The sequence below is a fragment of the Myxocyprinus asiaticus genome, chromosome 10 (assembly GCF_019703515.2).
Source record: "Myxocyprinus asiaticus isolate MX2 ecotype Aquarium Trade chromosome 10, UBuf_Myxa_2, whole genome shotgun sequence".
In the NCBI taxonomy this organism is placed as follows: Eukaryota; Metazoa; Chordata; class Actinopteri; order Cypriniformes; family Catostomidae; genus Myxocyprinus; species Myxocyprinus asiaticus.
In genome coordinates, this window is record NC_059353.1 from 2,107,763 (window position 1) to 2,121,910 (window position 14,148).

At 37.6% G+C, this 14,148-nt stretch overlaps 1 protein-coding gene across 1 annotated transcript; it reads right to left on the reverse strand.

The window, feature by feature from the left end:
* Nucleotides 1–646: 646 nt before the first annotated feature.
* On the reverse strand, nt 647–2,331 carry LOC127446854 (uncharacterized). Its single transcript, XM_051708146.1, has 4 exons — nt 2,082–2,331; nt 1,782–1,965; nt 1,485–1,612; nt 647–1,408 (listed from the first exon to the last, which is right to left on the reverse strand). Exons 1-4 carry the CDS (start codon nt 2,310–2,312, stop codon nt 1,091–1,093), a joined length of 861 nt encoding a protein of 286 aa, XP_051564106.1. The 5' UTR covers nt 2,313–2,331; the 3' UTR covers nt 647–1,090.
* Nucleotides 2,332–14,148: the final 11,817 nt, after the last annotated feature.

Here is a 14,148-nt window from a genome sequence, read left to right on the forward strand (position 1 = left end):
TCTCAAGCACTTTCAAATCATTTACTAGAGGCTCAAGTATAGAATTAAAACCATAGCGCCTAATATCCTGTGCATGAAAGAGGGCACATAAATGAATATTCACCAATGAGGAGTTGAAAACTGGGGGGAAATTCCTTAATGTAAAATAGATTGCACCTAATTTGTGTATACCTTTTTTGGAACCCAAAGGATTAGTGGTCTCAAAATCATCATAAAATAACTGAATTTGTAAGGCATCATTTTCTGTATAAAATAAGGGATTACTTTTAAAATATGCTGCATCACTTAGATCAACATAAATGCCTTCCTTTGGAACATGCCGGGGTTTAAACAAATCAATAAGTAGCGGATTTTGTAAAATTGCCTTTAGTGTTTCTAAAATGGGAATATAAGCAAATTTATCAGTTACAACAACTTGATCAAACGAACCTTTTATTTCTCCTGCTGTCAAATCTGGTGCCAAGCACTATTTCGGTTGGTTCAACAATTCCCCATTTTTCCGTAAATAGTCTCTTTCGTTTGGCTTCAGAATTTAACATAGTAAATGGATTTTCCAAGTTTTGAAATGAATTTTCTATCTTTCTTTTAGTAGTTGTGTCCTGTGGAGACAGACAGAGCAAAGACAGGGCCTGACTATGAATCTCAAAAACCATTTCTTCCATAGATGAAACAAAACCATTTATAGCAGACTGACTTAAACCAGCAACTTTAAGTTGTGCAACAGCAGATGCACACATATCGAAAGTGATCTTATTTGACTTTAACAATTCAGATATTGTGGCCATCTCTCCGGCACTTCCCATCTGATCAAGTATTTCAGCATTATTTTGTCCATCTGCCTTGGCGGTCTCATGGCCATCAATGGTGTCAAAATTCTGCTCACTCTCAGCATGTTTTGTGTGCAGATGTTTCCGAAAACCTGAAAAAGTACCAAACACAGAACCACAACCAGCCTTTATGCACTTAAGGTGAAGATTCTTTCCAGGAACAAAACCATGAACTAATCTGAAGTGCCTAAGAAGCATTTTTGAACCATTTAACTCTGCCTGACAAACAAAACACTTCATGAGGACAGAACATCTTAAGGGACCTAGCAAAGCAACCTTGCTCTGACCTCAGCAACACGAGGGCTCTCTTTCACTTTGCCAACATCTATGTTGTATACAGTAGTCTGAATGAAAGTGTACATGTTGTGTAGCGTAGTATTGTAAGATGTGCCAAAAACAAAGTGTGCCTTAAACAGTTCGTCAAAGGCACCAAGAGAAGAGGTTGACTTGCATGGAATGGCATGCTGATCAAGAACGATGAAGTACTGGTGAACTGAATTCTTCTGAGGTCCCACTGCCAGGAGATAGGGCTGAGCACTAGCAGTGATGTCTCGAAGATGCTCCTCAATGTTTGTTCCACTCTGAGAAGACAAAGCAAAGACCATCACTGATATGTTAAACAACAGAAAACTACAACGAAAAAAAACAAAAACAAACCTTCTTAAAGACAACAAGATGTTTCTCTGCTTGAGACGCAGACACCTTTCCTGGTCTCTTTCGGCCTTGGGCAGAAGGTGGGATCAGATGCAACAGCAGTAGTATAGAAGAGAGGTCAGAGTCCCAAGCTGTTTAGACAGTATGTGTTAGGAAAACTTCAATAATGAAAACTGAAACTAAAGAATAAATAATACGAAAAAAATGATTGGGAACTAAATATTTAAACCTTATGCACCTTAAAATATTACACAAACATTACTAAAAATAGTAATATAAAATTAATCTGAAACATCTTACCAAAATTAACACCTTCTTCTGGGTGATCAGGAAATTGAGCTGCTAGCAGGAGTTCTTCTAAATCACTGGTGGTTGGAAGCTTTTTGGACTGCTGAATCACTTTTTTCTTGAATGCAGTCGTCCATTTCTCCAGTAGCTTGCCTGACACTCCTTCTCCAAACATCAGAACAAAGTCTTGCTCAATCTAAGAAGAGGAATCATTATTAAATATAAACCCCTGCAAGCATTGAACAAACTTATTTTTAGACAACAGCAATGCATTTTTTTAAATCCTTAAGAATATGATCATAAACACTTTACCAAGCCTTTAACGTCTTTGAAACATGGAAAGACTGTCAATATATCGCTTGACTGCATAGGGTCAAGAACCATGTTGTGGCGATAGTCAAATGTCAATTTCATCTTCTTCTTGACTGTGTCCTCATCAGCAGAATGTTTCATGAATGCAATTGATTCCTTGCATTCATCCTCACTCAAGACAATCTCTGGAGTAAACTCTGACTCCCGTCTTACAGTTGGTCCACCAGACATCCCCTCTGAAGATGCTCCTTGTCCTGATGAATAAAGCATCATATGAGCTTAAAATCTGCTTAGAGAATGCCATGCAGTTAATACTGAAAAAAAGGAGGCTCATCTTTTTACAAATAAAAATGCCACAATTAAGGCAACTCTGTAGCAACAAAACTGCTCTGAAATAAGGCACAATGAGCTATGAAAAAAAAATTTCAACAAATGAGAGGCAATTTCTGAATTTCATTCTGTACTTTCAAATGATGCTCGTCGTTCTTTAGCCAAGCCTCTCTGTATAGTTTTGATTCTCCATGCTAAGTACCCAGTGCCACTCTCACAATCATAGTAATGCTCCTTAGAAAGATAAAAATCCACAAAGAGTAAAAAAAGTCTTACAATTCAAGAGCAAAATCCACCACCTACATTATGGGTGTGTGATCAGAATTTAAGACAGGTCAACAGAGAAATAATATTCAAAAACAGTGTGATACTTACATAGCCATTTTTGGAGAAGGGGTCACTGAGGTAAGGGAACAAAGCCACAATTCCTCTGGCATATTTTTCTATAACCTGCCGTGGTGGTGATGTACTGTATAATAAAAAATAAAAAACACATATCTTTAGTCCCGGTTCAAAAAAAACAAAAGATGCTAGAACTACAGTGAGAGATCATATATACACCAGTTGATATGCAGATTACCCGTTCTTTTCTGTCATGTAAGCTGCCAGGATGTTCACCATTTTCCTTCTCGTTTCATCCCCCAAAGTCTTAGTTCGGTTGTATTAATTTATTACACGCTCCCCACCAGGTTTCTGGACAAGAATGGATTCCACCAACTTCATAAAAATTAAAAAAAAAATTTTAAAAATAATAACATAAAAACAAAACAAAGCATAAATATGGCATTTTAAGAACAAAGTATTACCTTAATTTAAAAAAAAAATTTTTTAAGATGGATGAATTTCAAGTCTTTCCCCCCCAAAAAATATTTGATGCTCACCTTTTTAGCTTCATAATCTAGCCTCATTCTTTTACTTGAAGAGCTTTCTTCAATAATCACTGTGTCCTGTGAGTCAGTGGAGTCAATAGATGAAGACAGGGACTGATTTAACTGCACAGGAGAGGCTTGTGGAGAGGCAGATTCCAAGTCTAATTCCATAAAGGGAAAAAATCTTCACAATCCTAAAAAATTAAGCACTAAGAAAATTTCTAGCAAGTAATGTAATAAATACAAACCTGCACCATGTTTTATGGTTAGAACTCCAACTGAGGGATCTTTAACTACATCCTCAAAAACATCATCATCCACCTCCGTCCCTGATTCATCAACAACCATCACATTCTCGGGTACAGTTAGGACACCAAACTTTAAAAAAGCTGGAAAAAGGTATGCAAATTAATGAGAAAAGGCATTACATATTAAAATGTTGATCAGTAACTTACTGCATTTGCTCTGATGTTCAGAGTTACCAGCATGTGATGGGGAATTTAGAAACATTTAGAAACTTTAGGGGCAAAACTAACTATTAATTTTAGGTAAAAGTTTTAGTAATTAGTCTTTCCTTGCTGTGATGGGGCATCCAAGACAGAGACAAGCACGACTCTTATTTTGAAATGTCTATGCTTTATTACTGCAGGCTGCTAAATCAAATGTAGAGGGAGATAAAATATGCATTCTTACAACACTGTGACGTAAACATTGTCATAACTGATCAGCATTAGTTCATAAGCAATCGATTTATTGATTGAGAACTAATTCAGAGCATGCTGCGGCAGCATGTCGAACGCACAACAGCGCCGCGTTCAGGCTTTTAAACGTTAAGCGCTCACATATAAGTAATGATATCAAATAGCCTTTAGTTTATTAATCACATTAGGCAGTATCGCGATTTATGGTTTATCTTTCCATTCCCAAAATATAAGACGCCTTAAAATCACTATTAAGACGCGTGTTATGCCATTTAATGATCTTACATTTAAGAAAATTGATCGCAGGGATTTTTTTATTCATACCGATGCTCCAAAATAAATTTTACAGTTCCAACACATCTATTTTCTGTCACAAATGCAAGTGAAACGCTCACACTGTCGAGCCCTGAATATATATTATTCTCAAATAAAATGACCAAACAACAAACAAGTAATGGAAATATGATTTTTAAACCCAAAATAATATAATAAAAGTTAAAAAGTATAGTATGTTTTTCTTACCAGCAGACAAAAACTCCAGGCTCAGCTCGGTTATTTTAACAAATTTTTGAGCATCCCCAAGTTTCACCTTAACCAGCATGTCCTGTAATAGGCCTAGGTGACGGAGTTTTACACACATGACAGTAGAAACAGGTTAGGTACCGAAATTGTTGAAATAGTTTGCATAGTCATCACTTTTAACTAAGACTTTGAACATTGCCATTTCTACTGTTTAATGCAAAAACTTAGCCGCTATAACTGTTAATGCTCCATTGTGACGTTGGATTATTCGACGTTTATAAATAAAAATATACAAATTAACATGATATAACAAAGCTAACTACAACAGAAATACAAATTAAACACAATCATTGACATCATTTAAGATTTATTACCACACTGTGAAGAAAAAAAATTCTCCACCATACTGAGAAGTTGCCAATTCTATTCGGAGTTTGACCCCACCAAATTACACAAAGTTCATCAAACTACACCCTATGCCGTAATATTAGCACATTTATTCACATAAAATTGAAAAATGATGTTTTAATACGTTATTTAAAAGAGCTTACCTTTTGGTGCGCGGAGAAAGAAAATGGCGGTGGAGACGATGACGAGAAACGTCTGTTCAGATCCTTGACGTTAGCGTGAGGGGCGGAGCTTAACAGAGTAAAGTTAACGAGGCAGAATTCAACTCTGATAATTTTCACCAACACTAGAGGGGATCTTTCACTATTTGTTGTTAAGTTAACTCCTTAAGAGTAAATGTAGAATAACACTGCTTATTTAACACTGCCAATTTTACTGTGTACAAATATCATAGAACGAAATAACACAACCCACTTTCTTTTTACAGTTCCTTTTGTCAATGAATGTTGATGTCATTTATCAAATGAATGAATACATAAATGCACACATTTCCAGACTTGTACATTACTCTCCTTATTATCTGAAAATATAAATTAGACATACTGTCATATAGAGTAAACTACAGTGCCAAACTTTTAGTTGTTGTAGAAGTGATTAAATGAAAAGTTGTATACTTTTGATGCTCATCCTCCTCTACTCCATTTAGAGCTGTTTATTGACCTTCTCTACATTACAGTTTGAATCTGCCTTTCATTATGGACCTTTTACAGCTTCCTTTACAATTAGGAAAATATGAGTTACTTTTACCTAATGTTGAGATCATAAACATCCATAATGTATAATCAGACACATGATTTTCAGTTAAAATAACATCATTTTATTCAGTACCAAGTTGCTGAAGGGAGATGGATCCTACTGTACATGAGAATGCCCAACCATGGCCTTTAAGGGGACAAAACAACAAGCAAGTTTTAATGTGACACCAAATAAGAAAAGGACATAATGGACACATAACTCTGTGGGCCTCCCAACATTCCCCACCTCTGTTACAGCAGATCTTCTCCCGAAAAGCATTACATTAAATCTATGGAAAATGAAGAGAACTGTGGGAAATGGAAGATGATGTGGTGCTGAGTTTTTAGAAACACAAATGTTAAACTGGGTACATCAAATGGTATTAAAAATAAAAAAGTGCATACAGTACATGGCAAGCAAGCACTGTACATGGTAAAATACTAGTAAAATTAACCTTAAAATAAAAATATATAGTAAACCTACAGTATATAGGCTATTATTATAATATTAATATAATATGAATTTTAAATACCTATATGAAGTTCAGTGCAAACAAATAACATAACGGTTGACCTATTTAACCTTTAGAACCCATAATTCTGAAAATTCAGTTCTGTGTCAGAATATGATATTCATATCCATATTACATTCATATTCATATAACATCACACACCTGAACTGTATATAACATATTGAAGAGAAGAACTAGGGCTTTCAAATGATAATCATCCTTTATCATTAAGATTTCACACAGCAATTTTTACAGAAATCTTCTCCGGCCACCATACTTCATCAGACAACTGCATTTTCAACCATTTTAATTACAAGCTAGAGGGAAACTTAGAGTGTATGAAATATACATCATTTTATGGGCAATGTAGAATAGCAGACAGATTAGAAATATAATCTACTGTTTAAAAGTTATGACCATTCTAGTGATTAGTGGGAAAATGGAATAAAACAAACATTTAGAATGTTAAGATACATTTCACATGACCACTCCTCAAATACTCCTTTTGAGCAATTGTAATTGTGAGATTGCATCTGAAATTGAAGGACACAAACACTGAAATATACATTTTATGTGTTCAATAAAACACACATTTTATTTAATTTGAACATTAGAATTACACACTAATTACACAGCAAAACATACAAAATCAAACTTGCGAAGTATCTACAGTAAATACATATTTAACAAAGAGTGCAGGAAGAGAATATATATAAATTCATAAATACTCAACAACTGTAATACCTGTGGAGAGAAGAGAGGGAGAAAAGAGGGAAGGGGGAGGACAACAACACCAGTAAACATGGCTGGGGATCAGGTTCCATCTCATCCTCCATCTCCTCGTGGTCCAGGTATTCCTGCAGTAGTTCCTGGTCCAGCAGATCTTCCTAATGTGTGCTCATGCCCTCATGAGCCATGTCTTCCTCTGCTATGAACCTAAGCTCATCAGCATTCAGCTGCCTCCTCCTCTTGAGGGTGCTGAGCAGGGAGCCATAGTCTCTATCCATCTCTACAACAGAAAAAAAGTACAACAATTGGTAGCCAGCAGTGTGTTCTTCACAAATCCGTACACTGAATAGTCACCAAAGGCTTGCAGACTAACCAGAATGTCCAACTGCAGACAGCCCTCTCACACTTTCCTTGTGAACAGGAAGCTACACACAACCTAAAATCATGTCTGTGTGATGGATGGGTAAGGCTATCTGCTAAATTATAGAAAGATATCTACCATTTTTATTACATGAGAAAATCAACAAGCTACATAACTTATCTAACTAGCAGGCAAGTTTCCAGGCAGGTCTGAACAGCGTCTGCTTTCTGCCTCACATTACTTCAGGCGGATTTTTCACAAGCAACAAAATTGGCCAAAAAAGTTATTGATATTTAGCTAAAATGTAACATAGTATTTCTAGCTAATGTTTATTTAGCAAGTTTAACAGAAACTGCCAAAAACATTTATATAAAAAGAAGAGGCTCGCCAATGACAGTCACATCAATTTTTCCAGAAAAATTCTAGCTAGCGCTACTCCTACAAATAAATGCTTCGTAACTAAAAAGGTTTGACTATCTTCCACAAGCGACAAAATTGGCCAAAAAAGTTATTGTATAAATTTACATAGTATTGCTAGCTAATGTTTATTTAGCAAATTTCACAGAAATTTGCTTAAAAATAGAGGCTAGCTGCCTGTCTGATGAATGCCGACAGTCATGTCATTTTTCCCAGAAATAACTAGCGTTATTCCTAAAAATAAATTCTTCGTAACTAAAACGTTTTGACTTTCAATTGACAATATTGACAACATGTGGTAAATAACTTGTCTTACCTTGAAAGATCACCTCAGTTTTCAATTTGAAGGAGTAAGTCCAACACTGGAGGTAATCTCTCTGTATCCTCTCTGGAACCGCTCAGGCTAATTGAGGATGACGCTGATGATGATACATTTATTATTCACGCCCAGTAACCCCTTAACCATTCATATGTGCTTTTAGCTTATATTGTCATGAGTATCTGGCAGTTTTCAGAAATAAAATCGGTGATTGGACGGCGAAGATATTGAGATAGGAACCATGGGAATAATTGTTCCCAAATTTGAACGCTCCGGCTGGTAAGGGTTAAACATTAATGTGGGCAAGAGAGGTCTAATATAAATGTTGAATTAGGCTTTTACAAAAACAGTTTTATGAATTTAAAAACTCACGCATTGATTCAGTATGCTTTCCGTCAAGCAAAATCTCAGTCATAAACCGATGCAGCCCCATCGCTATTACGAGTAAAGACATCTTTATAATGCTCGTTCGCAGTCATTAAAACATCTGCGTCACTGAAATATAGTGCGCATTTCTTCTTTGCATCTGTTTCCATAGTGACTCGTGGATAAGGCACTCTGCTGATAATGCCTTTCTGAGTTCACTATGACCCCATTTCCACCTGGTATTAAGATGCGTTTCGGGTGATCTGATCACATGTGGTCATCCCTAAATACAGGTCTAACGGGGTCTTAAACGTTTTGTGATTGGATCACAAAAACCACATACAACTGTGGTCAAAAATGCAGGACTGCATCACAGTTGAGGTGTAAACGCTAATCCGTCCTATATGCATCCCGGCAACAGTGAAGCACGACCGTTCACTTGTCAGTGAACTGCTGCGCTAAAACAAGAGTTTAAACTTTGACGATTACGAGCGGATTTAAAAGGAAATAACCGTCTGATCATATAATTTAAAAAAGCGGATACACAACACAATCACAGCTTCACAGATCTTCTTTAGTGTGTCTGATATCAACATAGATGAGGAGCACAAACACCTGAAGCTCCTTTAATACAGGTAAGCCACTAAAATAACAGATAGTTCTGCTTGACGTTGCGTTTGAGCTTAGATGAAATTTCAATCACATCTGGGAGAAACAGTGCACCCTTTTTTTTTTTGTCTTTTCTGATTTGGTTGCACTTTAATATCATGCAGTAACACACTGACATAGTGATTGATGTGTGTCATCATGAAACAGAGACCCTCCCCTCCAAATCCGATCACAAGTGGTCACAGGAAACACATTTAAGGGACCAGGTGTAAACAGCGATGTGTCTCACCTGACCACATGTGATCGGATCACCCGAAACACATTGTAACACCAGGTGGAAAAGGGGTCTGTGAACACACACAAACTGTGAGTTTCGAACTTAGGATTGAGTGAACTACTCCAGAGCTGGTATTCTGGAACCAGTAACCACAAGAAAGCAATGCCTGGTTTAATCAATCCGGGGTTTAGGGTTTAATTCAGAATTGGTAAACTCTACTTTCTGGAATACCTCCCTGGAAAGTGTCACGATACATACAATGAGCCATGTTAAAATAATTTAGCAAAAATGTAGGTAATGTAATTCTTTGTGACCAGGGGTGCTTTTCCCATACAGCGATGTAACTCACTGCGTAACCACCATAGTTCGATGCATTATTGTAGAAATTAACTAGCTAGTCATAAGTGTTTCCCGAAACCATAGTAACTATGTCACACATCCATCATTTGAACCATGTTGGTTGAGCTGTCGTTAATGACATTACTCAGGGGGTGGAGTAATAACTTCCACAAATATTAAATTGTAATAGCTCATTTACTTGTACACCAGAAGGCCGTTTAACACGAGAAAGCTGCTGAAGACACGAAAGCGGTATGCACTTTGTAATGCGACAGATGCATTGCGCTGCAATAGTGGGGTTTCCCTTTAAATCAAACTCTGGGGTTCCCCCAATGCACTTGAGCACATACATACATAAGCACTCTGCAAAAACATATTACTGCCACTTATGTGCTAACATAAATACATAAAATCTGTGTTCTCAAACAGGAACCATGTATGATAAAGTGCATTCTCTTAACAGCCTTTAATCCCTTTAACGGATGCACCCGCGATTATGTGACATTTCAAAACCCTGGAGTAAGCAGTTTTCTTCAATGCATGTAAACGTGTTCAAAGTCTTGACAGAATGAAAGATATACTGCTCTGGAAAAATTTAAGAGACCACTCCAATTTTTTCTTAAATCAGCATCTCATCCAGTGTCTGTTGAATTCCAACACAAGCACACCTCACTCTACTTAATGAGGTACTGATTAGGTGATCACCTGAACCAAATCTTATTTAACGAGAAAAACATAAAAACCACTGCTGTGGTCATCACTATCCTCCTGCAATAACCAGCTGGATGGCAAAAACAGTGCTAGTAGTACCTCAAAAGTAATTGGGAAAAAAAAAAAAATAACTATTGACCATGCCAAAAGTTGAAGAAAAGTTTTCAGTGAGGAAAAGAAGGGTTCAATTCTGGCTTTACTGGCAGAGAAATACAGTGAGCGTCAGCTTGCTTCCATTGGGACAACAAAGCTACAGACCGGCAGAGGGCAAAAATGACTCTCCACTGACCGGGATGACCGCCAACACAAAGTCACTCAACAACCATAGGATTACATCAAGTGACCTACAAAAAGAATGGCAAACGGCAGCTGGGGTGAAGTGCACAGTGAGGATGGTTCGAAACAGACTCCTAGGGGCTGGGCTGAAGTTGTGCAAAGCAAGAAAAAAGCCCTTCTTCAATGAGAAGCAAAGAAGAGCCAGGCTGAGGTTTGCAAAAGACCATAAGGATTAGACCATAGAGGACTGGAGTAAGGTCATCTTCTCTGATGAGTTCAATTTTCAGCTTTGCCCAAAACCTGGTCATCTAATGGTTAGACGGAGACCTGGAGAGACCTACAAGCCACAGTGTCTTGCACCCACTGTGAAATTTGGTGGAGGATCAGTGATGATCTGGGGGTGCTTCAGCAAGGCTGGAATTGGGCAGATTTGTCTTTGTGAAGGACACATGAATCAAGCCACGTACAAGGTTATCCTGGAAGAAAACTTGCTTCCTTCTGCTCTGACAATGTTCCCCAACTCTGAGGATTGGTTTTTACACCAGGACAATGCTACATGCCACACAGCCAGGTCAATCAAGGTATGGATGGAGGAGCACCAGATCAAGACTCTGTCATAGCCAGCCCAATCTCCAGACCTGAACCCCATTGAAAACCTCTGGAATGTGATCAAAAGGAAGATGGATGGCCACAAGCCATCAAACAAAGCCGAGCTGCTTGAATTTTTGTGCCAGGAGTGGCATAAAGTCACTTAACAGCAATGTGAAAGACTGGTGGAGAGCATGCCAAGACGCATGAAAGCTGCGATTGGAAATCAGGGCTATTCCACCAAATATTGATTTCTGAACTCTTCCTAAGTTAAAACATTAGTATTGTGTTGTTTAAAAATGAATATTAACTTTCTTTGTATTATTCGAGGTCTGAAAATATGGCATCTTTTTTTGTTATTTTGACCAGTTGTCATTTTCTGTAAATAAATGCTCTAAATTACAATATTTTTATTTGGAATTTGGGATAAATGTTGTCAGTACTTTATAGAATAAAACAAAAATGTTAATTTTACTCAAACACATACCTATAAATAGTAAATCCAGATAAACTGATAATTTTGCAGTGGTCTCTTAATTTTGCAGTGGTCTCTTAGCCTCAGCTAAGTCTAATGATGTCCACAAAGCAAACTAACAAGAAACTATGCTTTTAATCACAGGTAGAGAGCTGTAGTTCCAACTACACAACTTTGCCATGCTGTTTGCGATGTTCTTTGGAACTATGGTTTCAGGAAATGTTTAACTATGTTGGTAACGATGGGACTTGTGACCATAGTTGGCTAATGATGCTTTTGGGAAACGCACCCCTGATTGGAATTCATTCAGTGTGTTTAATACAAAACATAATGGCATTATGTAAAATTTCCAAAGAGCCATTTTAGAAAATTTTCTTATATTATATATTTTATGTAAGACACATCAGTTAGTCCAGTAAGAGCATAAGTTTACATGAACTACAATGAATTAAAAACAAATAAATCAATCGATCAAGCACTTCTATGTTCCTCTTCTCACAGGTTTTACATTAGAAGATGAGAATAGATTTGTCCTCGCATTAGTCAGTGGCTGAGCAGTAATTATATTCACTCCCCAGAGACCTTCATTAGTCCAGCTTTGATGTCTTTTAAACTATTGATTGGCCAGTCAATGTAAAAATAACAACTCCTGTTATAAAGCGGTAGTCCACAGCAATTGCAACATAAATTATTTAAAAAGGGCACATTGGCCCTAGCCATGAAGCCATCAATCAGGAGATATGACCATCACAAAAAGAGCGAGAGCTTCACAGAGCTGCTCCTCCACAAGGAACAATCCCATCATGCAGGTGATGGGCAGGAAGAGACACTGACCTGGTGTCACAAGTATTGTGGCTGATGTCTTTGAAAGGTGGCTTTCTGCTCTCTTCCAACGGATAGACTGGGCAAATGGATTCTCCGCTTACTGCTGGCCTCCCTCTGAGCGCGCACTTCAATTTGTCTAACACTAAAAGACTGACAGAATAGCGGGAAAAAAAATCCAAAAGAAAACAGATGAATTTTTTATGGAATGCTTGGATTGAGTTGCAAGGGGTGCCATTTTTATTCATAAATGGAATTGAGGGATGCATGCCCCATAAAGTGACCTCTGGAATAAATTCTATCAAATGAACTCACTGCCATTGTGTTTCTGGGGGCCAGGGGAGTAATGCCAATGCATTGATAAACACATTTTCACAGCTTTCATTTCATCGCCCCTGTGCACTGCGCTGTTGTGGACTACCCTTACTTTTCCCACTGCAGTTCACATCACTCCTTTACACTGACAACTGTCAACAAAGTGATGCTGTAAAGTGCAGTCACGCATTGATCATCTCAATTGTTTCTCCTAGACTGCAGTGAGATTGAATGGAAAACAAATGTAAGACTTTTGCTTAAAACTCCTGCTTTATAGATGTGTTTTTTTAACTTTCCCAGGAAAGACCAGTGTCTCCTCTAGAGTTTCACAGGAGATCTAAATGTCTCACACTGTGTTAAGATTTGCCAAGATACTCAACATAGTCTTATGAAAACTCATAATAATTTGTATGAGATGGCAAAATCATAAAATATAGTATGACTTTGCTTGTATAAAAAGGTAAGATTTTTACCCCCATAGAGACTAACCAATCTATAAACAGAAATTAAATTTGATACAATGCAGGAATCACATTTTAGCTAGCCTTCTATCCAATACTTTATTTTAAGAAAGAAAATTTGTTTTTTTATTCCATATTTATTTAGGCAATAAAAATGACTGATTTGTGTCAATAACCTGTAAAATGCTTCCAGGGCCGTTTCTGAGCATATGGGGGCCTAAAGCAAAATCCTACTTGGAGGCACCACCTTAATATTTTTAAGAAATACATGTATGCGAAAGTCTGAGCAATAACATTTTCATCGAGGGTGGCTGCTGCTTTTGAGTGATTCTTTTGCCTGAAATCTGAAATATAACAGATACACAGAATAAATGACTGGAGTTTAACTTTTGTAATTGAATTGCTCATGGCTATCAAGCGCAGTATGTGCACTGGGCATTGCATTAATTGACAAAAGCATCTTCCTCATGCGTGTAAGACATCCTCTTACCCCACCCCCCCTCCGAGGCTTTGTAGCCTCTCTTGACTTCTCACTCAGTGGCGCTCCAACACCTCGATCCTCATTTACACCCCATTAATCTGCACTAGTCAGGCATGTCGTGTTCCAACTGTAGAACTCAACCTCAAAAGGAACCTTTTGCCGAGTGCACATGTACCTTAAACCACCTTATTAAAAACTGAGACACCTCAATGATGGCACATTGAAATCTCGTGTGTGAAGCCCCTTACAGCATTTACAGCACAAGTGAGTGTCTTTGAGTTCCACACGCCACTTTGATTAATAATTGATTAAATGATTCCTTGGAGCTTCAAAGGCAGGAAGGGAAGAGATGTCTCTCTCCCGCAGACGGCATTTGTTTTAAATGCTCTCGGAGATTCAGAGGGGGTGGATGTCACCAAGACCACCTAAAGAACCTCATTGTTCC

What these genes read in the sequence shown, in the direction of transcription:
- LOC127446854 (XM_051708146.1), bottom strand. Translation starts at nt 2,312, where the DNA reads ATGTCTGGTGGACCAACTGTAAGACGGGAGTCAGAGTTTACTCCAGAG. An exon ending in TCAAAGACGTTAAAGGCTTG is followed by an intron (nt 1,966 to 2,081) that starts GTAAAGTGTTTA and finishes TCCTCTTCTTAG; the next exon opens with ATTGAGCAAGACTTTGTTCT. An exon ending in AGAAGAAGGTGTTAATTTTG is followed by an intron (nt 1,613 to 1,781) that starts GTAAGATGTTTC and finishes CTGTCTAAACAG; the next exon opens with CTTGGGACTCTGACCTCTCT.